Source organism: Hyaena hyaena, unplaced genomic scaffold (assembly GCF_003009895.1).
Source record: "Hyaena hyaena isolate Hyena2069 unplaced genomic scaffold, ASM300989v1 scaffold_206, whole genome shotgun sequence".
NCBI lineage: Eukaryota > Metazoa > Chordata > Mammalia > Carnivora > Hyaenidae > Hyaena > Hyaena hyaena.
The window spans coordinates 148401-175317 of record NW_024080840.1 but is presented as its reverse complement, the minus strand read 5'-3'; the positions used below and the strand labels follow the sequence as shown (position 1 = coordinate 175317).

At 41.7% G+C, this 26917-nt stretch overlaps 1 protein-coding gene across 1 annotated transcript in view; it reads right to left on the bottom strand.

The window, feature by feature from the left end:
* Positions 1 to 26917, bottom strand: part of PCSK5 (proprotein convertase subtilisin/kexin type 5) — a 336435-nt gene that overhangs the window by 175848 nt on the left and 133670 nt on the right. The window contains exons 9-12 of the mRNA XM_039242170.1: positions 25893 to 26010; positions 24468 to 24656; positions 15672 to 15808; positions 1475 to 1618 (exon numbers count right to left, since the gene is read on the bottom strand). Of these exons, the coding sequence (XP_039098101.1) occupies positions 1475 to 1618; positions 15672 to 15808; positions 24468 to 24656; positions 25893 to 26010 (588 nt within the window). The remainder of the gene's footprint in view (positions 1 to 1474; positions 1619 to 15671; positions 15809 to 24467; positions 24657 to 25892; positions 26011 to 26917) is intronic.

Genomic DNA, 26917 nt, shown 5'->3' with positions numbered 1-26917 from the left:
ATGAGATTGCATGTAAATTCAAAATTAAAATTCCAATAGGATCTTTATAGGTGGACTTAAGAATTGCTATGAAAAACAAGGAGCAGATGTTCGACAGATAATAAATCCGAGGGTGGGTGCTACTGGATTAAGAATTATTAGACTGAAAAATCAGAACGGGGATATACTACTAGAAAAAGCCCAAGTGAGATCTGAACCTATAAACCCTACCTCCACTTTTCTTTTTCTGTCCAAACAACACCATACAACCTAAGAGCCACAACTTGGAAGCAAGCAATAACTGGGAAGCTGTTTTCAGCAAATATAGTAGTCCCTCCTACTTACCTGCGGAAGACACCTTCTAAAACCCCAAGTGGATGCCTGAAACCATGGATGGAGAGTACCAAACCCTCTATCTACTCTGTTTTTTCCTGTACGTACATACCTGTGATGACATTTAATTTATAAATAAAGCACAGTAAGATACTAACAATATAGAACAATTATATCCATATGCTGTGATAAACGTATGTGTATGTGTTCTCTCTAAGTATCTTGTATGGTACTTACCCTTCCTCTTGTGACAAAGTGAGATGGTAAAATACCTCCAGGGTGAGACGAAGTGAGGTGATGCGGGCATGGCAAGGTAGCATTAAGCTGCTATAGCTCTGAGGACAGACCAGATGAAGGGATCATCTGTTTCCTGACCATTGATGAAACCACTGATAAGGGGCAATTACTGTATGAGAATATGTGGGGGACAATAACATACAAAGAGTTCTTATAGATAAGAAAGTTGCTGCCTATTTGAATAGAAAAATGGGTAAAACACCATGGTATTTAACTCCCAGAACTACAGAGGAAGACCTGTTTAGATTTACTAACACTCAAAGGTATAAAAATTTTTAAATGTTCTGTTCTTTTACTTTTTTCTTTCCACTCAATGTTGGCAGGGATGAGTGTAATAAATGCACAGCTGGTCACAGCGTGGACTGGTACATCTTGTCTGGAAAGGAATGTGACAAAATGCGTCCAGGCCCTCAAACTGCTTATTCCCTTTGATGCAGTAACGCTAGGAACTCTATTCTAAAGAAATAATTAAAGATATAAACAAAGACTGATAAAACCAAACCTTATTTCAAACAGTGTAAAATTCTAAGCAAATTACACATCCCAGGTTAAGTATTAAATATAGCACGATCATAGGATGCACTATGATGCTGTCTTTTAAATATTTCTTGTGAGGCTATGTGACAACAGGGAAATATGTTCTTAATAGCCACAAGAGAAAGAAAATGGATATGAAAACTATAGACCGTGTGCTTTATAGCTTTGAAGGAAAAAAAACCAATCTGAATATACACAAATATCTGGGGGATAGAAAAGAAGATGGGAAAAAGAAACTGTCAGAATATGGGTTGAAGCTGATTTCCGCACGGTGGGGTGGTGTGTGAGATTTTTCCTTCGCCTGTGTCCCTGTTGGAAGCCAGCTCACCTGCATAATCCTCTGCACCATAGTCATCGGTGGGGTCTTCGACGCGGCTATAGCGGACACGTTCTACCTTCGGGAACTCGTTGGTTGGGGAATATGGCTGCACGGAGGTTCCATAAAGGACCAAAGACCATTCTTTCAATTTCCCTTGAGAAACAACGGAACCATAGCGTGACCACACGTTCACTTTTTAGCTTTACAATTTAATTCCTTCTCATCTAAGAAAAAGCAACAGTAGACGAAATGTGAAAAGCCTCTTCATATGAGCGTTGCATCAAGTGTACAGCAAGAAATACACATTTTCCATCATTTGCAGACTGAACTAATTTGCATATCACATATTTACTGAGCAGCAACTATAGAATAAGTCTTGATAGAATCAGCATTTATAAGAAGACAGAAATGAACACATTTTAGAGAGGTCTTCGGTTTAAGTATAAATGTCTTATATGAAATTAAAAAATTGTTTTATCTGACTTATCAATAAGACAGAAAAATTACTTTGTTCCACCTGACGTAGTCATTTAATCTTAAGAAAATATCACTATTCGTATTATGCTATAGACCTGAGCTGTTCAGGGATACCCCTTGAACACATTTGGCTATTTATCTAAAATTTAAAAGTTTTGTTCCTCAGTCATACCACATTTCAAGTGCCCAAGAGACATATGTGGCTAGTTGGCCACCACAACAGTGAGCACAAATATAGGACAGTCCTACCACTATAGAATGTTCTAGTAGACAGTACTGTACTGAGGCATTTTCTGGTCAAGGGTGCCTTGACACAAAAGGTAAGTATTTTACCTCCTTTGCATAGAAGGCTCTCAAAGAACATTTTGTTTTAGCTTAGTCCTTATTTGTTGATTTCTTACTTTTTGCACTAGTTTTATAAAGCTAAGAAAAAAAGAACTGCTTGCAGGTCATTAAGCTTAATAAGATTCAGATAAAAATAAGCATCAACCATCAGCAGAAGTGATTAAGACAAAACGATTAAAAATGTGGAAGTGTGCTGGTAGGAAGCAGGAACTCTCTGAAGGTCCCTCCCCAACTTAGCCTAATACAGAGAATCCAGTCTTGGTGGGGGCGAGGGTTCTGCCACAGCCCTGAGAGTGGTGAACTTTCAGTGATCAAGTATCGGCTGATCATCTATTAAATTTTAATTCATTCAGGGTTTGCAACAATTGGGAGGTAGGTACTTGACTTCCCAAAATATAGATGAGGAAACAGACATAGAGGATGCTAATTTCTCCAGAGGCAGTAAGAGTATGGACTGCTTTTGAAATCTATCGGGGGCGGGGGGGAGGGGGGGGGAGGTCCAGGATAAGAGGATAATGCAGGAAAATCCTGAACCCACCTCTTCCTATGGACTCACTGAATCTACAGCTACATAGGGAACAATTTTCTCTGAAAAAGAAAACAAGAACTAAGACTAGCTGAGTGGTTACTACATGGTAGGCAACCAACCAACCCACACGAAAGCAGGTAAGGGTAGTTGAGACACAACTACCCCGGCACTGTGACCCACAATCAGAAGGACTCAAACCCCCAGATTTCTCCCCAAGAAGAGATTTGAATCTCATATTGGGTACCCCAATTTTTAAGACCTATACCTGAGAAGAACCTCCCAAACATATATTGTATACAGGGCTTGAGACTCCCAAGGCTCTAGTCAACTGACTAGTTCGTAAAGAGCTTGCATGTGTATGGGCCCACCCACTCCAAGTCTCAGTGCAAAGGCAGCAAACTGAAAACCGCACTGTAGTATGTCACTATTTGCACATGACATGGTACTATGTATGAAAAACCAAGGCACCACCAAAAAACTATTAGAACTAATCAGGAAATTCACGAAAGTTGTAGGACTCAAAAATCAATAAACACAAATCTTTTACATCTCTAGACACTAATAATAAACTATTAAAAAAAGAAACTAAGAAAATCCCATGTATGACTGCATCAAAAAGAATAAAATGCTTAGAAATTTCACCAAGGGGGTGAAAGCCCCGTACACTGAAAACTACAACACACTGTTGAAAAAAGTGAAGACACAAATAAAGAGAAAGATAATTTGTGCTCGTGGAGGAGAAGAATAATATTGTTAAGACGTCCATACTCCCCCAAGCAACCTACAGGTTCAGTGTAATCAATATTCCATTAGCATTTTTCATAGAAACAAGCATTCCTAAAATTTTTATGGAATCACAAAAGGTCAGATCACTCCACAAAGGCATCATGCTTTCAGATTTCAAGACATACTATAAAGCTATGGTAATCAAAACACTATGGTATTGCCATAAAACAGACACGCAGATCAACAGAGCAGAATAGAGAAGCAAGAAATAAACTCATGCACGTTCTCTCTCAAAAATAAACATTTAAAAAAATGGATTAAAGGGCTGAGTGGCTCACTCGGTTAAGCGTCTTACTTTGGCTCAGGTCATGATCTCACAGTTTGTGAGTTCGAGCCCCACACTGGGCTCTGTACTGACAGCTCAGAGCCTGGAGCCTGCTTCGGATTCTGTGTCTCCCTCTCTCTCTGCCCCTTCCCTGATCATGCTCTGTCTCTCAAAAATAAATAAATGTTTAAAAAAATTTAAAAAAACGGATTAAAGATTTGAACATAATACCTGGAACCATAAAACTTCTAGAAGTAAACACAGGTGGTAGGCTCCTTGCTATCAGTTTTGGTGAGAAGTTTTTCGGATTTGACCAAATGCAGAGGCAACAAAAGAAAAATAAACAAGTTGGACTGTACCAAACTAAAAAGCTCTGCACAGCAAAGGAAACCATCAACAAGGTAAAAAGGCAACCAACCTCGTGAATGGGAGAGAATATCTGCAAATCCTGTATCTCATAAGAGGTTAATATCCAAAATATAGAAAGACCTTGAGGCTACAACTCAATGTCAGATGAAAACGTGGGTAGAGAATATGAATAGACATTTTTGTGAAGACGACACACATGTGCCTAACAGGTACGAGAAAAGGTGGTCAACATCACCAGTTTAGGGAGATGCAAATCAAAACCACAATATCACCTATTAGAATGGTTGTATCAAAAAGATGGGAAATGACAAGTGTCAGAGAGGATGTGGAGCAAGGGGAACCCTCATGCATTCTTGGTGGGAAAGCAAATAGGTGCAGCTGTGATGGAAAACATGGAGTTTCTTCAAAACATTGATAACAGAATTGCTATATGATTCAGTCATTTCATTTCTGGGTATTTATCTGAAGAAAACAAAAGCATTAACTTGTAAAAACACATATACCCCCCATGTTTAGTGCAGCATTATTTACCATTGCCAAGATCGGGAAACAACCTATGTGTTCACTGGTGGGTAAATAAATAATAAAAATGTGGTATTTTTATCGGTGGTCATAATACAGTGGAATAATATTCAGCCATAAAAAGGAAGGAAATCTTGCCGTTCACAGAAACATGGCTGGATCTTGAGTGAATTGAAATGTCAAAGATAAATGGTATATGTTCTCATTTATAGGCTGAATCTCAAAAAAAAACAAAAACAAAAAACCCACCAAAGAAACCTGAGCTCAGTAATACAGAGAATAAAGTGGTTGTTGCAAGTGGTTGGGGTGTTCAGAGGTGGCTGAGATGGATAAAAGGGGCCAGAGTGTACACACTTCCAGTTATAAAACAAATAAGTGCCGGGGATGTAATGTAAAGCATGGTGGCTATAGTTAGTAATCGTATCCTGTAGATTTGAAAGCTGCTGAAAAAGTAGATTAAGATTTTTCATGACACGAAAAACATTGTTAACTATGTGAGCTGATGGAAATTAGATTTCCAGTGGTGATCATTTTGCAATAGGCACAAAAATCAAATCATCAGGTTGTATGCCTGAAACTAATAGAATGTTACCTATCAATTACATCTCAAAAAAAAAAAAAAAAATCCACCCAGAGTCTGAATGCTGTATTCCTAAGCCATTATGTAAGACTGTCCTCCTGTTCACTTCCAGGAGGTCAGAAGCTTGAAGTTTAAAAAATGAGCCCATTCTGTGCCACGTTCATTGTTTTCTGACAGCTACACTGGGCCAGCACGTTGGTTTACATGGGGTTTGCCCTCTGCCAGCTTTTCTTTGGACTCATTTGTTCATGACTATGCTTTTCATAGTTAGGGTGCTGTTCACTCTTGGAATTCCGAGCAGTCCCTGTGAAGTAGTGGCAAGGAATGAATGACCCCCTGAAATTCATGGGCTGGTTGCCTTGACACAGTGATGCAAAACAGAACACATTTTTCCCATGGCATCTCTAAGGTATACAAATGGGGCATATAATGCAAGGACACTATAAGAAATCCAATCCATCTGTCATCCTAAAGCCTGGCTCATTTAACTTAAGATCAGTTTGGATCTAAAAGTTACCTTTGTAGAGTACAGGGAAGAATGCCGACTCATAACTGGTTATTTCCATTTGTGTCATTTCTGAACTATCTCCTAAGCCCGCTGGGGACATACTTGTTGGGCAATTCATTATGTTTCATTTATTATGTAATCTTATTTCCTTAGAATCTGCTGTAATTCACATCAAGCAGTGCCATATTTGGGCCATCATTTCTTCCCCTCCTACGACTTTTTCCATTTGTTAAACTATTTAGGAGATGTTGCAGTTGATGCTTCGACATTCTGATAAGAAATAGCTGTGTAAATGCAGAAGGAGAAAAGTCGATTCTACGTGTTGGGACACCAGTGCCATCTGTCCAAGAAAGAAAACCCAAGGCCGGTCTAACGTGTAACAAAAATCAAAGACAACACCACCAACAGAGAAAACCCTTTAAAAACCCCTTACTGTGGACTTCTGGTCTAAGGTGGTGATGTAAGAAGACCCTGAACTCACCTCTTCCACAGACACACCAAATCTGTACCTGCATATAAAACAATTTTTCCTGAAATGGAATGGAGTGCCGACTGAATAACTTACGCACAAGAAAAGACCATGTGGGGAATGACAAGAGAGAGAAGACATAGTAATGAAGGGAACTCTCCCCCTGCCTTGGCCCAACACTGTGAACTGCAGCAGTTTATTTATTTATTATATTTTAAGTTTGTTTGGGGCGGGGAGGGAATGAGAATGAGTGAGGGAGGGGTAGAGAGAGAGAATTCCAAGCAGGCTCTGGGCTGACAGGGCAGAACTAACGCTGGGCTCGAACTCGTGAACTGGGAGATCATGACCTGAGCTTAACTAACCGAGGCACCCAGGCACCCCGGAACTGTAGCAGTTTAAAAGGGCAGCTAGGCCCCAAAAGATCTGGCCCTAGAACTCCACCAGATGGCAGGGGGAGATACCCAAATGCTAGAGATCTCTCCAGGCTGCAGGGGCTGGTGAGTTGCAGTTTGTGCTCTCCCTTCACCTTGATAGCACAGAGGCAGAGTCCAGAGCCAAAGTTGTCCTGCTGCCTCAATGAGCCTTAAGTCCTTAGCCCACACCAGCCCCGAAAGCCCTGAGAGTGCACGTGTGTGCTCGTGTACACACACACACAGCCAATACAGTTTAAAAGAAGAACTAGAATCTAAAGGATCAACTGGAACTGAATCAAGTGGTGGGGAGCCGCTGGGACTCTTTCTGGCTCAGAGGGGTTAGGTGTGCCAAATAGGTTACATTCCTCTTCCACCTTGACAATGTAAACAGGGGCATGGGCTGGGGGCCCTAGTTAGTCCCCTAGCCCATGTCAGCCCCAGCTGTCCCATCAAGGCAGTCCCAGCTGGGTGCACACTGGGACACCCCGGTCAGTGCTCACTACGTCTCTAGCCACCTCACCAAGATGACACATGCGTAAAGTACCCAGGAACACTCCCGGCCCACTAGTTGGCTCACAACTTTCCAGGGCACCCCTGATGCCCCAGATCTCCTGGCTCATGCCTTCTTGGCTCCAAAGAGAGCTTGTATCTACTGCACCTTCTACTGTCCTCCCAAGGTGCCTCGGCACAAAGAGCCCTGGGACTGCCCTGGCCCGTGTCCACTTCAGCTGTCCTGCCAGGATGCTCTTTGTGCAGAGAGCCCCGGGACCCCTGGGCTTGTAGCCATTTCAGTTTCAGGTGTCCTAGGACAAGTCCTCTCTGCTCAGAGAGTGCCAGGAACCCCTGGCTTCCACCCACTTCAGTTTCAGCTGCCTCATCAGTGCCCCTTCTGTGCAGAAAGAACCAGGACGGCCCCAGCCCACGCCCACTTCAACTTGAGCTATCCTGCCAGGGTACCCTCTGCACAGAGAGTGCTGTGATCCTCTGGCTCACCGCCACTTCAGCTTCAGCTGTCAGCCTACAGTGCCCTCCGCACAGATTGCCTCGGGACCACCCCAGCACATGGCTACTTCAGCTCAGGCCATCTCACCAGGGTGGCCCCAGCACGGAGTGAGCCGGGACCCCCAGTCAGCCTACTAAAGTCACCAGGCACATACAGTCTACACAGGGGGTGACCAGACACAAGACCATCCCTTCTAATTTAGAAGTAGCTGTTCTTCCTGCTTCATAGAAACAGACGAAGAAAATCAAGCAAAATGAGGAGACAAAAGAAAGAAAGAAAAAGACAAACTTCAGAAAAGAGCTAAATGAAATATAAATAAGTAATATATCTGATAAAGAGTTCAAAATAATGGTCACAAAGAGATGCTCACTGGACTGGAGAAAAGAGTGGAAGAACTCAGAACTTCAACAAAGAGACAGAAGATATATAGACAATGAAGAATACATTAACTGAAATTAAAAATACACTATAGGGAATCAACAGTAGGTTAGAAGATACAGAAGAATGGATCAGTGATCTGAAGACAGGGTAATGCACCTGAATGGAATAGGAAAAAAAAATTAAGAATGAGGATAGGTAAAGGGATCTCTAGGAAAACATAAAGTGAACAGCCATTCACATTATTCCCAGAGGGAAAAGAGAGAGAGAAAGGGACAGAAAACTCATTTTCAGAAATCATAGCTGGAAATTTAACTAACTTTAGGAAGGAAACAGACATCATTTTCCAGCAGCAGAGGGAGTTCAAAACAAGACGAATCCAATGAGGTCCACACCAAAACACATAATAATTAAAATGGTAAAGATTAAAGATAAAAGCAGCAAGAGAGAAACAACTAGCTACATACAAGGTAAACCCCACAAGGCTGATTTTTCAGCAGAAATTCTGCAGGCCAAAGGGAGTGGTTGATATAGCTGAAGTGCTTAAGAAAAAAAAGAAGAAAAGAGAAAGCTACAAACAAAAATACCTTGCAAGATTATCATTCAGAATTGAAGGCAAGATAAAGAGTTTCCCAGTCCAACAAAAGTTGGACGTATAGCATCACTAAACCAGCTTTATAAGAAATGTTAAAAAAAAAAAAAAAACTTCATTAGGTAAAAAGGCCATAATTAGAAGAAAATTATGAAAGGAAAAAATTCATAAGTAAAAGAAAACATACAGTAAACAATCATGTATGGAGCTAGTAGTAAAATCAATTATATGTAAAAAATTAATTCAGGAGGCTCACAAAAACATATGACAACATATACAAAAAATGTGGAGGGAGGTAGTAAAAATGAAGTTCTTTTAGAATGTGTTCAAACTTAAGTTCCCGTTAACTTAATACGGACCACTACATACTTCAGATGTTATACATGATCCCCATGGTAATCACCAACCAAAAACCTATAATAGATACACAAAAAATAAAGAGAAAGCCAAGTATAACACTATAAAGAGTCATCAATCACAAGAAAAGAGAGCAAAAAGAAGAAAGGAAAAAGAACTACAAAAACAACCAGAAAACAATACACAAAATGGCAATGAGTACATATGTATTAATAATAACTTTAAATGTAAATGGTCTAAATACTCCAATCAAAAGACAGGGTTGTGGAATGGATAAAAAAACAAAGCAAACAAACAAATAAAAAACAAACACCAAGACCATTTATACGCTGCTCACAAGAGACTCACTTCAGACCTAAAGACACACACAGACTGAAAGTGAAGGGATGCAAAAAGATATTCTATGCAACTGGGAGCAGGCAAAAAACCCAAATAAAAATAGCCAGGGTAGCAATGTTTATATCAGACAAAACAAACTTTAAAACAAAGACTGTAGCAAGAAACAAAGAAAGACATTACATGATGAGAAAGGGATCAATCCAACAAGAGGATTTAACAATTGTAAATATCTATGTACAACTTTGGAGCACATAAATTCATAAGCAAAATGACACAAAGGGAGAAATTGGTAGTAATATAATAAGTAAGGGACTTCAACACCAGACTTCTACCAATTAGACAGAACATCTAAAAAGAAAACTGATAAGGAAACAGAGGCCTTGAATGGCACATTAGACTACATGGACCTAACAGATATACCTAAGAGTCTAGCCAAAACCAACAGAATTTACATCCTTTTCGAGTGTACATGGAACATTCTCGAGGACAGATCACATGTTAGGCCCCAAAATATATCTCAGTAAATTTAAGAAAATGGAAGTAATATCAAACATCTTTTCAAACCACAACAGTATGCAACTAGAAATCAATTACAATAAGAAAAGTGGAAAAGACCCGAAAACCTATGGATGGAGGCTAAACAACATGCTACCCATCAACTAATGGGTTAACAGAGAAATCAAAGAAGAAACAACAAAATATACAGAAACAAACGAAAATAAAAACACAATAGTCCCAAATCTTTTGGAAACAAAGAAAGAAGTTGTAAGAGGGAAGTTTACAGCAATAGAGGCCTAACTCAAGAAGCAAGAAAAAAATTTTTTTTCAAATACACAATATAAACTTACACCAAAAGGAAATATAAAAAGAACAAAGGTAGTAGAAGGAAGGAAATAATAAAGATCAGAATATAAATAAATGAAATAGAGACTAAATAAACAATAAAAGATCAATGAAACCAAGAGCTGGTTCTTTGAAATGATAAACAACATTAATGAACCTTTAGCCAGACTCATTGAGAAAAAAGGAGGATCCAAATAAATAATATCTGAAATGAAAGAAAAGTAACTGACATCACAGAAGTACAAAGGATTATAGGAGACTACTATGAAAAACTATATGCCAACAGATTGGAGAACTAGAAGAAATGGATAAATTCCTAGAAGCATACAATCTTTCAAAAGTGAGTCAGGAAGAAATAGGAAATCTGAACAGACCAATTACTAGTAATGAAATCGAATCAGCAACTAAGAAAAAAAAAAACAAAAAACAAACTCCCAACAACAAAAGTCCAGGACCAGATGGATTCATAGGTGAACTCCACCAAGCATTTCATCAAGAGTTAGTACCCATTCTCCTCAAACTACTGCATAATAAAGAAGGGGAAGAAGAACCTCTAATACATTCTATGAGACCAGCATTACCCTGGTCAGTACAAAAACCAGAGAAAGACACTACAAAAACAGAAAACTACAGGCCAAAATCCCCGATGAACATAGATCCAAAAATCCTCCACAAAGTATTAGCAAACCAAATTCAATGATACATTAAAAGGACACTCACCATGATCAAGTAGGATTTATCCCAGGGATGCAATAGTGGTTTAGTATACACAAATCAATCCATGGTACTCTACCACATTAATAAAGTGAAGGATAAGAATCATATGATTATTATTTTAGCAGGTGCAGAAAAAGTATTTCACAAAATTCAACATTGATTCATGGTAAAAACCCTCAACAAAGTGGGTTTAGAGGGAACATATCTCAACATAATAAACGCCACATATCAGAAACCCACTCCTAACATCACATTCAATGGAGAAAAACTGAGAGCTTTATCCTAAGATCAGGAACAAGACAGGGATGTCCACTCTCACCACTTTTACTCAACATAGTATTGCAAGTCCTAGCCACAGCAATCAGACAACAAAAAGATTTAAAAGGCATCCAAATAATTAAGGAAGAAGTAAAACTGTCACTACTATTTACAGATAACATAATATTATATAAAGAAAACCTGAAAGACTCCACCAAAAACTACTGGAATAAATGAATTCATTAATGTTGTAGAACACAAAATTAATATTCAAAAATCTATTCCATTTCTCTACACTAATAACGAAATAGCACAGAAATTAAAAAAACAATCCCATTTACAGTAATACCAAAAAGAATAAAACACCTAGGAATAAACTTAACCAAGGAGGTAAAAGACTTGGGATCTAAAAACTATAAAACACTGGGGTGCCTGGGTGGCTCATTCAGTTGAGCATCCGACTTCAACCCAGGTCATGATTCTGTGCTACATGGTTTCAAGCCCTGCGTCAGGTTCTGTGCTGATGGCTCAGAGCCTGGAGCCTGCTTCGGATTCTGTCTCCCGCTTTCTTTTCCTCTCCCCCACTCTGTCTCTGTCTCCTAAAAATAAACATTAAAACATTTTTTAAAAAAAAAACTATAAAGCATTGATGAAAGAAATGTGTTTCTATAAAAAAACAACAACTATAAAACATGATGAAGATGACCGAAAAAATGGCAAAAGATTCCATGCTCATGCTTTGGAAGAATTAACATTGTTAACATGTCCATACTACCTAAAGCAATCTACAGAGTCGTTGCAATCCCTATCAAAATATCAAGAGCATTTTGCACACAACTGGAACAAATGATACTAAAATTTGTATGAAACTATAGAAGACCCTGAATAGTCATAGCAATCTTGAGAATGAAGAACAAAGCTGGGGGTATCACAATCCCAGATTTTAAGATATACTACTAAGCCATAGTGAAATCAAAATAGTATGGCACAAAAATGTACTCACAGATCAATGGAACAGAGCAGAGAACCCAGAAATACACCCACACTGATATAGTCAGTTAATTGGCAACAAAGGAGGCAAGAATACACAATAGGGAAAAGACAGTCTCTTCAATAAATGGTGCTGGGAAAACTGGACAGATGCATGCAGAAGAATGAAACTGGACCACTTTCTTACACCATACACAAAAATCAACTCAGAATGGATTAAAGACCTAAATAGGGGACCCAAAACCATAAGACTCCTGAAAGAAAACAGACGTAGTAATTTTTTAAATATCGCTCTTTAGGAACAACAAACAACAGCAAAAATACACCAAAGTAAAAAGCATCTGCACAGTGAAGGAAACCATCAATAAAACAAAAAGGCAGCCTGGTGGATGGGAGAAGATATTTGCAAATGTTATACTTGATAAGGAGTTAATATCCACAGTGTATAAAGAACATATACAACTCGACAGCAAAAAAAACCAAAAAACAAAAAACTGATGAAAAAATGGGCAGAGAACATGGATAGACATTTTCCAAAGACATAGATATGGCCAACAGACATATGAAAACATGCCCAGCATCACTCCTCATCACGGAAATGCCAATCAAAGGCACAATGAAATATCACCTCACACCTGTCAGAATGGCTATATATATATACACACACACATATATATGTATATGTATATGTACATGTACACACACAGAGAGTATTACCCAGCCATAAAAATGAATGAGATCTTGCCATTTGTGACAACATGGATGGACCTAGAAGGGATTATCCTGAGTGAGATACGTAAAACAGAGAAAGGCAAACACTGTATGATTTCACTCATACATACAGAGATCAACCTTGTTCCCAAAGGGGATAGGGATGGAAGGATGAGAAAAATCAGTGAAGGGAGGTGGGAGGTACAGGCTTGCGGTTATGGGATGATTAAGTCACAAGGATAAAAGGCACAGGGAATCTAGTCAATGGCAAGGTCATAGCCTTGTGTGGTGACAGATGCTGGTCACACTTGTGGTGAGCACAGCATCACATACGGACTTGTTGAATCCCCATGTTGGGCACCTGAAACTAATGTAACGTTGTGTGTCAACAGTATCAATGTAAAAAAATCCTTGATATTTATTTTAATAATAAACAAATGGGAAGAAACAATGAAGAAACATAAACTCAGTTTGGAATCAGGAACCTCTACGTTTGGGAATGATTCTACCATTTAACTGGGCTAGAAAATTCTACATCTCCAACGGAATTTCTATTAGCTTACTACAGAAATACCTCATTAATTAGAGAAACTTTCCATAGGAATATACACCAGAGTAACAATAATAGAAACACACACACACACACACACACACACACACACACACACACACACAGAGGGAGAGAAAAGTAGAAGTGTCTTTTCAACTTTGTAATGAATCCTAAACTCAAAGATTGGTTAAAGGAAGGATATCCAACAGCCGTGTATATCTATGAAGGCCTCCAGACCCCAGGCCAGTAAGAGCATTAGGGCATCTCTCTTCTGGCATAAAAGAACATCTGTGAAATGACTAGAGGTGACTAGGATTACAGGTGAACATTTGAATGGCGTGAGAAGCCGGCGCTGTGAAAGACACAACTCCAGATTATCTGGGTTACTGCTGAGAGCTTTTAACACAGATGATTATAATAAAATCTGGAGAGACACTGAACTCCTGGAGGCCAGAGAGATTTACATTCATGGCCCCTGACCTTTGCACATAAATACCTAGTCTACCATGAGTGTGCCCTTGTGGGGAGGAGCATTTTATCACTGACATTCTTTAGAACTGCTGGTGCATGGCGATCATAAACAGCAGAGTCACTTTTAGTTAGTTTTATAACTGTCTTATATTCTCAGCAGATAATGTACCCGTTATGTCCATCCCCACCCCCCAGTTTTGTATACAACTGAGACATTTGGACAGTGATTATTTTCTTGGGACCTCCTGAGATATAAGAGCCCTGACGTGGCACCTGCTGATGGATCAACTGGGGACGGGCACCTCACCCATGTCCCCATGCTGCCATTACCCTTAAGTGCCACGCCCCAGTGTATCTCTGTTAAATGAGCAATGAGCAATGGCCTGGAACAGGAAGGTCAGGGAGAGGAAGTTCCTGGGAACTAAGTAGATTATGAACCAATGAAATGGTCTGGAAACTAGGGTCTAGTTCATTTCTATGTTTTCTATCCTGCCTCGTTGACAGACATTTGATTTCCCGATAAAAGTTTGGCAACCATTGAATTCATGGTGCGTGCTGGAGGTGAGGTGAATCTGGATCCGTTTAACAAGTCTTTTATCCTGATTCACTGTGACCCTGCCGCCCTTCTACTTTTAACTTCCCTGAATGTGCGTCCGCTGTGGCAACACAGAGGGACCACGTCCCAGAATTAGGGACAAGAGATTGCCAAATGTGCGGCCCAAACCAGATCTCTCCGAATGGGGAACTTTCCCTGCTTCATTCCTGTGTCCGGCTGTGTGCCTCCTCTGTCCTATGCGGCCCACAGCATCTCAATAGTACACACCCTTCCAGTTTATTACTGAATGTCTGAGTTCATTTATTCTGTGATCAGGGGAGGGCTAGAATTGGCTGCCAGTCCTAAAATGCCCTCAGGCCTGGATCTTCTGGGGTTGGACTTTACCGAGAGAGGACTGAGAAGCATGAGTTTATTAGATGCGAGAAGATGTGTCCACAGCTGGCGGGGGAGGCTGGGGTGCTTGTCTAATAGATCACCTGCTACTGAGTCAAGTAGTATGTAGGGCTCCATCACGGGCCACTTAGGCTGCTGTGAAAAACTGTTCAGTCTCCCACCCCAGGCTACCTTTGTCATTCCCCTTACTTTATGTTACAAACAAAAGCTTCCTATAGTAGCACGAGGAGGAGATAGGCCATGTGCCTCTGCTGACATTGAAATTTTCACATTTTACTTAATTTGGAAAGTATTCCTTTTTTTCTTAGCTGTTAGGCTCCCAAGGGCCATTCCTTTTCTTTACTGGTAACCAGTTTAACTGGCACAGGCCAACCTCAATGTCTTGTGAGCACTGAAAGTTAACAGTAGAATAAACTCAGAGAAAAAGCTAACTAAGGAAACTTATGACCATGCAGTCTAACTCACTGCAGGTGGACAAGGCTGGCTTGCTTATGCGGGAAGCTGGTTAGAGATGCGGGTCCTATGTTCTGAAACATATCAGCAGCTGCCATGTTTTATCCTGTACTGATATCTAGACATTTACCCTTCAGCTCTAATAATCCTTCAATTATTACCTCTCAAATGGTAACACTGAGAACTGGAATACGTACAGATAACTCAAAACGCAGGAGCACGTGGAAAAGGATGATGTCAGTATATGTAAATGTAAAACACTTCCTGGCCAAGATACATTCCATCACTTTGTTCTGCACAGCAGCCCAAGTGGTCGAAATGGGAGTTCTCACCTGGGGTCTTGAAGTTCCTCAGCTGGGAGGGGGTATCGTAAACTTCAAGGATCCAATCACCGGTGGCTCGTTCTCCCCAGCAGTGAATGGTCATGAACTCCCAGTTTTTAAATCCTTCCATGGAATGATCAAAAAGCCTGAGGGAGAACCAGAACACATTGTTTTGTGTTGTTTAGAATTCGGTGAAGGCCAAATCAAGACCACAACCAACCATCTTTTTCTATCCATCAGCATATCCAGCTCAATACTGGAGCCTGTCTTCCTCCGGGACACTGACAGTTAGTAGACCCAACCATGCATCGTGTTTTGCCACAGGGAAATAGGCACAGAGTCGGCCTTGTACTGGTACATCTGGAAAGGGTAGACATTTGAGTATCAGGGAAACCGGGCTATGTATGATTCTACCCCAAAGACTGATAGAACCAAGTGCTGAAGTCGTGGAGAAGCTGAAGCTCTCCTGAATAAACTGCCTACGGAAATGCCAAATGGTACAGTTTGGTAACTTTTTTTAAATTTTTTAAAACATTTATTTATTTTTGAGAGACAGAGTGCAAGTGGGGGAGGGGCAGAGAAAGAGGGAGACACAGAATTCGAAGCAGGCTCCAGGCTCTGAGCTGTCTGCATAGAGGCCGACACAGGGCTTGAACCCATGAACCATGAGATCATGACCTGAGCCGAAGTTGGACGCTTAACCGACGAAGCCACCCAGGCGCCCCAAGGTAATTCTTACCATGTCACTCAACAATCCCTCTTCTAGATATTTACCTGAGAAATGAAGACCTAAGTTCATACAAACTTCAAAGGAATGTTCACAGAGTTTTATTCATAGTCACTGAAAACTGTTAACGACTTGAATGTCCATCAACTAGTGAATGGGGAGACAAGCTCTGGTATATACATACAATCAAATACTACCCAGTAATAAAAACTACCGAACTACTAATAAATGCAACCCCATGGATTAATTTCAAAAGCCTTTACGCTAAATGGAAGAAGTCAGACACAAAAGACTATGTGCGGTATGATTCAATTCATGACATTCTAGAAAAGGCAACAGGAACAGAGACGGACCAGCGGCTGCCAAGGGCTGGGAGGGAAGAAGGGAGCATTGTAGAAGTACTGCAGATGATAGAACCATTTTGTGTCAAAACTCATTAAATCACACATATTAAAAAGTGAAATGTATTTTATGTAAATTATGCTTCACTAAAAAGACACTGCCCACTAATAACCATTTCAGGGAGTCATGGCTGGAACTCCAGCATAGATTCTCTTCTAGCTCTTTCAATGATTTGCTAAGCTCCTAATTCCCTACGTGAAATCTTTGCCTGCTTGAAATAGCTAGAATTATTTGCTTCCTGTGAGGTAATCCTGAGGGATATAAAATATGAAGGGAAATAAAAGAAGAAAACTCATCAAAAATAATAAAGAGATGTCAATAGATAATGTATAAAACTAGCACTTGAAGAAGGAGGCGTATCATTTATATAGGCACATTGTATAGATCTGATTGCCCAAAGAGATATCCAAAAGATTTCTATAGGGGGGTACATGGCTGGCTCGGACAGGAGAGCACGCAACTCTTGACTTTGGGGGCATGAGTTCAAGACCCGCATTAGCCATACAGCCTACTTAAAAAAAAAAAAAAAAGTTGTCTATAGAGATAGAACCCAGAAGGCAAGAAGTTAAAGATGGGGAAACCATGTCTGGGGCATATCTGTCTTTCAGTGGAGGCAAAGTTCACAGCAGCTGGAAGTTGACGGTATTCAGAACATGCAGTCCACTCTCTGTGCCTTAATTTCATGATCGACAAGGAAACCGGTAGTTATAATCTGACATTTTATGTATATCCTCCCACTGGAAGGAAACGCACCCTTCAAAAAACAAAAATAACCTGTTTAATCTCTTTACAATTTAATACACTAGAATTCTGATGTGTTACATACAAAAGTGTTCTATCAGTATGTTTGAGGATCCCTCTAAAATGCCAGCTGGATTCTGAAGCCGCAGGGCTGGGGGGTACACCTGGAATGTAGGAGGTAAATGGGTGACCCTCGGCAGTTTTCCCTAGAGAAAAGCAACAAACAGGAAAATCACCTCTACGCGTTCCTTCGCCCTTGGAAGAAGAAAAAGAGAAAGTACTTATCAGCATGCTCAATGTGTCCCGTAGTCCGAAAGTTTGGGAAAATTTGAGAAAGGCTGAGTTAGGGCTGAACAGATCTCTTCAGTGGAGAACATCTCAGATCTTTGGAATGTTCAAAGGCTTTGTTAATTTCCACAACGGGGTTAATGGTAGGGAGTGACTTTTCAAAGCTTATATGAATGAAAAGCCCCTTTTCTTTATTTAAACTATCTGTATGCTATCTGTAAGGGTTAGTTCTGAACAGGGGAGTGTGGCATTTGAACAAGAACCATATTAGACGTGGTGCCTTTTCCTCATGAATGGAAACAGTGACTCCTGACACAAATGTCTTCCCCATGTAAAAGATCTTCAATAGATCAGGGATGGTACATTTTATGGAGATCCTGTAATTCATGCACAGGGCTTGTTTTGCAGGCCAACAGCTTGAAACTGGATGTGGCCAGGAAACAATTGCTGGCTCATTATATAACTGACTTACATACATAGAGTCTTTCACGTAAGTAAACTCAGAGGGTGGGTATGTTGGATGAAAAGGAGAAACAGCAGTGGGCAGGAGGAGCCTTTCCAAATCACCCTTATCTTAGACAGATGTTACTAAAGGGAGTAGTTGACATAGAAATGGGTGGAGGCAGAAACTAATCTAGAACCACTTCTTAGCCCAGAGAGTTCTGATTTAAGGCTCCAGTTTGTTGAAGCCATTGTGTCATTTGCGGGCATTGAGGCAGCAAGTTGTCACATAATACCTTTCCAAGAGTGCTGAACTTAAAAGCAATTCCCCAACAGTTTAGACAGAACGTTTGGCTCATTGCCTCATGTCCAAAAACTACAAAGGAGACTTGAGGCTCCCATCACATGAGGGCAGTCTTGTTTCCACAACCCCAGCCAACTTCTAATTACTCATGGGTCAGTTATTTGACTGCTGGATTAGTGGACCCTGTGTTTCTTCCCTTCCACCCTTTCCTGGCCACCTTTGAAAATCATTCCATTGCGGCCGATCGCTTTTAAATCACATTTGGAACCTGAATTAAATATAAACTGGGTGCCAAGAAGAAATATCCATAATCGGCATTCAAGTAAGTGTTTCAAAGCCCACATACAAATGGGCTTTGTCTATCTGGCTAAGCGGCTTCCCACCCTGGTCTCTTCCCTTTATGCAGAGCTGAATGCTCATTAATTTCATGTGGACATAAAAGTTGAGGAGAGGAATTAAAATGCAGCCAAACACGATCATTGCCTTTTACTGAAAGAGTTGATGGGGAAAGAAACAGACACTGATTGCTGGTGTTGTTTTCGACTAGCTGGGCATTCATGTTTCTAATCTCACCCTATTCTTTATTGTATTCTGATGTACCACTTAAGCCATTCCCTATTTTTAGCATTGTAACATTTAAAAACCCTGCCTCATGTAGATTACAACAGGTAACACTGGTAGTAGATTCTGTTTGTGTTGTGAACAACATACTTGCTCAAGACAAGCAAGTGTCATACGGTCACCAGCTAAACAGATTCTCATTGTGTGGTCTCCGTCCATCAACTAAAAAGTCCAAAGCCCAGTTAGCGCATCTGTGCTGTGCCAACAGTGAAGAAACCCAACACGTTATTAGCCAACGTTATTTTAGCACGGATAAAATGTCAATAAAGCAGGGCCAGTGTGCGGAAAGCTGGAGTAATAAACTCTGTGCCCGAATCACATCTTTTTGCAGTGAAATCCTGTTCTGTCAAAGTTGACCTCATCATCATGTGCTCGATGAAATGATATGTGCATGTGGGAGCACAAATTATGCATCCAGTTATTAAAATGGTGCCCCACAGCCCTATCCCTGTGAGTGGTTTTCAAATAAATTACTTTGGATGAAGCCTGGTAGAAAAGATTGCCGTTAAGTGTAGTACATCCTTTTGAGGAATTAACTCAGGAAATAACTCATATAATTAGTGCAAGCTTCCCCCCCCCCCACTTAAAGAGTCTAGCCAATGTGTCAAGGCTACAACATTCTTCAATGATGTTATAGCAACTAAATAACAAGACATTTTATAAGCACTGACAGCTATGTGTTCATATAATTATTTTGAAAATTGTAAATGGATCTTAATTTCAGAATCATCTACTACTACCCAAAGAGTATTTATGTTCACTACAGAATTAGACTTTAGGTAGATATTTTTGGAAGTTTCCTTTTTTTCCCTTCCTCTGCCTTTGAAATACTTTTTATTTTCTTTTTAGTGCTTTATCACAATTTTACGTGAAACTTACGGAATGCTGGAAGCACTCATTTGACTTAATTGTAATTGAGTTTTTGATTTTCCTTGGATGTTTGGCTTTTGCAAGTTTTAAATAATTTGTTTCTGAAACGGGGTATTTAAAACACACGATTCAGGTTTTTCCATCTCTCCTAGTCTAAATTACTTCTTTAAGAAAGGTTGAGAGAGAGAGAGGTACTAATTCTAGAGGTTTGGAATATGTAAAAAGATGAATTTAAAAAAAGAAAAACAACTTTCAACCTGGATACTGTTACTGACTCACCAAGCCCCAAATGCATTCCTGCTTGTGGATCTATGATGTACGTATATAATCTTGCAGATTTATTCCATTTAAGAGTGGATGGCTTTTATCTCTAAGTATCTGTTTTCGATTACAGACGCCTTTGTAAATTACTTGCACAGCACCCAGCAGCGCTCGCTTGCAAGTCTTTTGAGGACATGAAAATAACAAGAATGTGTGTGAAGAGCTGGGTGATCTTTTAAATCACTGCATTTAAAATGTGGTCTGTGGACAGGCAGCTAGAACATCACCTGGGAGCTTCTTAGAAATGCAAATTCATGGACCTCACCCAGACCTGTGGAATCAGACTCTGGGAAAGGGGCCCGGGCCATCTGTGTTTGATGGAGTCATTCACCAGGTGCTTGGAGAAGCTCTGTGTAAATAAGGGTTAGCACTTAGGGAGTGCTAACCGTGTGTTCTAGAAGCCCCACTATGGATTTGCTGTCTGTGATCTTATTCAGAGCTTGTGACAACCCTGTGAAGCAGATATTACTGTGTCCCGTTTCTAGAGAAGAGAATTGCTTTTCCAAGTCAAACCTAAAAATTGGTGAAATCAAGACAATCCCAGCTCTAACTCCAAAGGCTGTGCCTTCTGGATGAAGGAAGAAGGTTCTTACTGGAATGTCAAACCTCCGCTACAGAAGGGTAATTTTCTACTGCAAACCACAAATGCATTTATATAGCATGACACTTTACAAATGTCAATAGTCTGTCATTGAACATTTGGGCAGCAACAAAAATGACTCAAATATAAACAGCACATTTAAACACAGTTAATTATAGAAGCCTATAGGTTTTGCAGACTAGAAAGTGTACCTTCTCCCTACTTAAGACCATAATTAGAAGCAGAGATATTCATCTGTAATCAAATTTAGAAAGAAAGGCAAGTTTCAGCTTTCAGGCAGAAGCCAAAATTTGGAACAGAGAGCCGATACAGCTAAACTAAATCTAAAGCTCACTGGCGTGGGGGAAGGGGTGTTTTGAGCTGGGTCGGGTGGGGAGTGTAGAGGGGAGACAGCTTTTCATAATTCTAACCAACGCAGCTGAAGGAAGGATCTGCTGAAGCTTTTGTTTGAAAACTTTTACACGGGCAGAATTTGAATACGCTGGTGGCATAGAAAAGGCTAAATCTAAAGTTGTTCCTGTTGCAAAACATTTTAAAGGAACCCAAGCCCACCTAGATTCCCCTCCCCCCACCGCTGACGCCAAGTCAATCATTGGTGCTGATTAAAAAGTTGGGCTTTTTGTTAGGCTTGGGTATACAGGCCAAAAGGAACACCAGAAGGTAGGAGGGCATGAGAAAACAAAGGGATCAGAAGGGACAGACCCCATGCCCATTCCAGGACTGCTCTGTGTACTCAGTGCTCCTACCCACTAAATTATCAACCTGGCCTGCCCCGGGGAGCCCCCACGCTGGGCCGATGGGGCGCGCTTGAGATGGGCCAACTCTGAACCGGCTGAGCGCCTTCCAGGACGCAGCACCTGCAGATGCCTGGGTCAACTGTTCTTCCTCGGATGGCTGTTCTCCGCAGGGGGTCCAGCAAGTGCCCCTCAGCGGGCACGGGGAGGCACTGGGGGGTTCCAGAGGGCCCACACAGGCCAACCGTTCGGCGACCTTGCGGAAGATGGATTCCCAAGGAACTGCTGGGTTGTGGGGACACACCACCGTGGCCACCTCAGCTCTACCTCTTCAGCTCAAATGACACCCTCCCCCCACCCCAATTAGGGTGACTTCATGATGCAAGCCTTTCAGGGTTATCTTCTGATGGTATTCTTAGCTTTCACGCAGCCTTCCTCTGGAAATCCTGACTTCTTTGAAAGAAAGGGAAGTGTCCAACCGGGGAACTATTTATTGCTCTCATTAATAATCTCTCACACAATTTCCTTCCCAAACTCGGCCTATTCACCTTTTCCTGGAGGAAGTATAACCGCCTTGCAGGCCAACAGGAAGGACACCAGGGAGGAAGCAGATCTTCCCGTCACCGGGTCCCCACCCCCTTTCTGTGCTCCTTGTCCTCAGCTCCCAATCCAGGGAATGAGCCTGGAAGCGGGACCCAGGTGAGGGGACACCTCCTTGCCACCAGGTCAGACAGAGACTAAAAGGTTTTGAGTACAGACCTCCTCTCATAAAGGGAAAGCTTCCGAACACGCCAGGAGGAGAAAAAAATGCCAAAAGAAACCGTCTTTCCTTAACCTTTGGTAGGAGGGATGCTACCAGCACCAAGCCGACCCAGGGCAGGAGAGCCTGGCCCTGGAGGCCATCTGTGCTTTTGCGACTGTTTGACATTTAAGGGGCCAGCCGCTCACAGCGATCTTTTTGGAGGGAACTGTGGACAAATGAATTCAAAACATCCTTTACTTCTCTTGGTGTCCCCAGCCCTTGGCCACTCCAGTCCATATGCCTTTTGGTGGCTACTTAATTTTCAGTACTGAGATGGACCGCATACAAAAGAGCAGCGCTTTAAGAAAATGCTCCAGGGGGCGCCCGGGTGGCTCAGTCGGTTGAGTGTCCGACTTCGGCTCAGGTCATGATCTCACAGCTTGTGCCTTCGAGCCCCACATCGGGCTCTGTGCTGACAGCTAGCTCAGAGCCTGGAGAGTCTGTTTCGGATTCTGTGTCTCCCTCTGTCTCTGCCCCTCCCCTGTTTGTACTTGGTCTCTCTCTCCGAAAAATAAATAAACGTTAAAAAAAATTAAAAAAAAAAGAAAAAAAAATGCTCCAGACAGTGGAGACATAAGCTGGGTAGCAACCTTACCCCGGGGGAGGGGGGGTTGTCTGATGGGGGTCCGAGGTAAACTTCAGGACCACTGGTCACTGAGCATCCAAAATACACATTTCTTCTCTCTGGTACGAGTCAAGCGGCACCGTTGGGTTGAGCACTTTGCAGAGAGCGGAGCAGATGTCTGAGACTGCGGAATGCGGGCCAGACTAAAGCCGGGGCCACTGAGCCCAGCAAATGGTCTCACGGGATCCATAGCTCCTCGGCTGAAGTCACTCGGCGGGGAGCCCACAAGAAATACCGGACCCCGCAGGAAAAGCCCAGAAAGTCTGAGGAGCCTGCATTTTCCAAGCCAACGGCAACCGGGAAGGAGCTATGGATCTTGGCAATACAATTACCTGCTGCATAAGTGTTTGGAGGGAGCAGGGAAAAGGCAAGAAACTAAGAAGAAAAACTGAGCACCCCCCCACCCCCACCAAGCAATAAAGACTAATGGGCCAACTTTTAAAACAGGGGCCAGCAAATTACAGTCAGTCTTCAAGCCATATACAGCCTGCTGTCTGTTTTTGTAAATAAAATTTTATTGGAAAACAGCCATGCCCATTCATTCCCTTTGCCGTGGAGGACTTTTGCATTCGTAAGCCGAGTTGGACAATTGTAGCAGAAACACGGCCTGCAAAGCTCAACACACTTACTCACTGGCTCTGTGCAGAAAAAAAATTTTTGCCAATACCTGCTTTAAAACAAACAATTTCCTTTCACTTGGGAAAATGCTTGGGCAGGCGAATCCAGTTAATCTGCAACAAATGCCAACAGACATTTAAGGGCAGGAGAGAGAATCTCAAAGGCCCAAGGAGGTAGTGCTCTGCATTTCTTTCTTTATTTTTAAAAAAAAATTTTTTTAAAATCTTTTATTTTTGAGAGACAGACAGACAGAGTACGAGTGGGGTAGGAACAGAGAGAGGGGGAGATACAGAACCCGAAGCAGGCTCCAGGCTCCGAGGTGTCAGCACAGAGCTGGATGCGGGGCTCAACCTCACAAACCGCAAGATCGTGACCTGAGCTGAAGTTGAACGCTCAACCGACTGGGCCACCCAGGCACCCCATTTCTTTGTGAGGCTAAAGAACAGGTGGCCGTCAGTTTTTCTGCAGCATCCTTTCACTATCCCTCAAGTATTAAATGGTACACTGTTCCATGCCTACAAGGCTAGGCAGTTTCGCACTCCCTCATTTACATATGGGCAGTGAGAGCTACGACTGTCCCTTCTTGACATTTAAGTGCCCCCTTAGTGTTTACGGTGGGGAGTAAGGAGCAGCTGACGCTTTCTACCTTCAACGACAGCTCAGTCTTGATGTCACCTCTACGCACTTGCGACCAGATCCCATCACAGTACCTGTTGGCCAAAAGCTGGGATCTGGTTCCTGAGGGCGAAGTCAGGTAGATGGCCAGGTCTCCCCTCCTCGGATGGGTGATGGTTATGCGCACAACCACGTGCTCCAGGTAGTTGACGTGGTGGTTGGGGTTATCGGAGCACCCCGAAGCCTTGTAGATGGAGCGCACTGCGCTGTTGGGGCGAATCGTCCTGCAACAGAGAGACACAGGGTGTGAGCAGAGTTCACGACCGACGACTGAGCCGGGCTGGGTGAACTGGGTGAAGCTTTCAGGTTGGGAAAGATTACAGCATGGAACGCAAGCAGCTGGCCGCCAGATACTAAATGACACAGTGCAATTACCCCAGGTCACTTCCAGGATGAACACTGCTTAGTCGGTGGGAAAGACGTAAGTGAGAGGAAAGGAGGAATTCAGGTTCTTTTAACTTCGTGCTGGGGGTGGCTATCGAGCTTGAGCGTATCACCTTGTTACAAAATGCAGGTGGCTGAGCCCCTGAGCCAGAATTCTGAAATAGGCAGGCTGAGGTGGGCTCCAAGAGCCTGTACTTCTCACCAGTTCCCAGGTGGCAGTGACGTTGCTGATCTATGGAATATACTTTCCGAACCGCTGATATAAGGTACTATGGTCTGGGGAAGGCTTGGGGGTTCCCATGATCTTGGTTCAAATCTCTAGTCTGCCATTTCCTTGCTCTAAAACCCATGGACGCACTCCTCATCTCGCGGCCATTGTTCCTGTCTTCTTCATTGGCTTCCCCATGTCACTGTCCCCCTTGAATCTCGGCCCCAGACCCACTGGTATCAGTTCAAGTTGGGGGTGGGGGAGGATTTCATTTCCCACCCCGGAGACTCCACCTAAAGCACTCTTTTTTTTTTTTTTTTTTTGCTGTTTTTCGTATGACTGACTCTTCCTCTTCCTTCATAGTCAAAGCTTGAATTTCACTCTCTGAGACTCTCACTGGGCTATAGGAAAAATATGCCCCCTACTTCCAATTTTCTGTTTTATTTTTAATGTATTGTTATTTTTATATTATATGTTGAAAATACACTTTGTAATTAGATGTTATGTAGTTACATTTCCAGAATATAAAGATTCTTTTTTTTTTTGGAGCACATTGACTTATGGGGAATACCTGTACCATTAAATAGAAGTACTTGCTGGGTAGAAGCCTTAAGGATGCCCATCTGAAAGGGTCCTCCAAATCCCATTAAGAGATGCTTAGGAGGATGCTTGCATTCTGCTGTGTGGATTTAAGAGTTTAGCATCCTAGACATTCTATTAGACTTTTCTAATTACATTAGGAAAACAAAACAAAACAAATCTACACCAGCGTTTGGCTCCCATGTACAACAAAGGGCTCCCTGAGCACTTGCACTGGCCTGATCTCTTTCCGGACATTGTTATGCTGTCTGTGAGCAGTGAACATTACTTGATTTGTCGGTCCGTGCTCTCCACACACACATGCTGCTGGGGAACAGTGGTCCACTTTTCTGCTTCCATCACCATGGCTTCTGCATCCATCAGTCCAAATCCATAGAGATGGCTCACTACGGAAAGCAAGAGGCTGGTCAGTTTGGCGGAAGTGAGCTAAACCAATGCCATGTACGCCAAGCTATGAGTTCGCTCAGGAGAGGACCCCAATATATCCCTATGGGGATCCCGGCTTTGTTCCTTGCAATGACTTGCAAACCAAATAAAACAAATGAACAAACATAACAAGGAAATAAAATGGATGGAGAGTAGTCAGTGATTATGTATTATGGCGAGTAACGTGGCCATCATGTATGAATTACTACTCTGTCGCAGGCAATAGTTCGTATTTTTTCAGGGAATCCAGCAATTGTAAGATGTTGATGGTATTACAATCACCATTCATAGATGAGAAAACGGAGGCACAGAGAGAGAAACCTGACTGAGTAGTGATTCAATGGTTGAGGTGGATTTTAATCCACATCATTTTGCCCCAAGACCTTACTGTTAACTGCTTCAAGTGCTGACATCATCAATTTTGTAAGATAATTACTAGGTTTAAAGAGAAGTGATAATGTATACAACCTCTCCTGTGCAACAAGAACTTACATGCAAGAAATGCCAATTTTCTGATATATCTAGTAGTTAGGCTGAGTATTTCAGAAGACAAAAATTATTACCTTTCCTCTATCATATGAAAAATTGATTAAACTTTATGCATGAAATATTTGGAGGCCTCTAGACTTTTATGCCAGATGCTTTGAACGTTGCAATCTTTTCGTTCTCGGTAAGAATGCCTATTGATCTAAATCTGAATTTGACATAACTATCTCAGAAATTTCAATTACACATGGGGATATTTTCATGATGATACAGCCACATCTACATATGTAGTTCTTTTGAAAAAATACTTGACAATCCCAGCGAACACTTAAAATCCCCACCCTGTATTAAACTGTTTCATACCTTTACAGTGAACAGAGT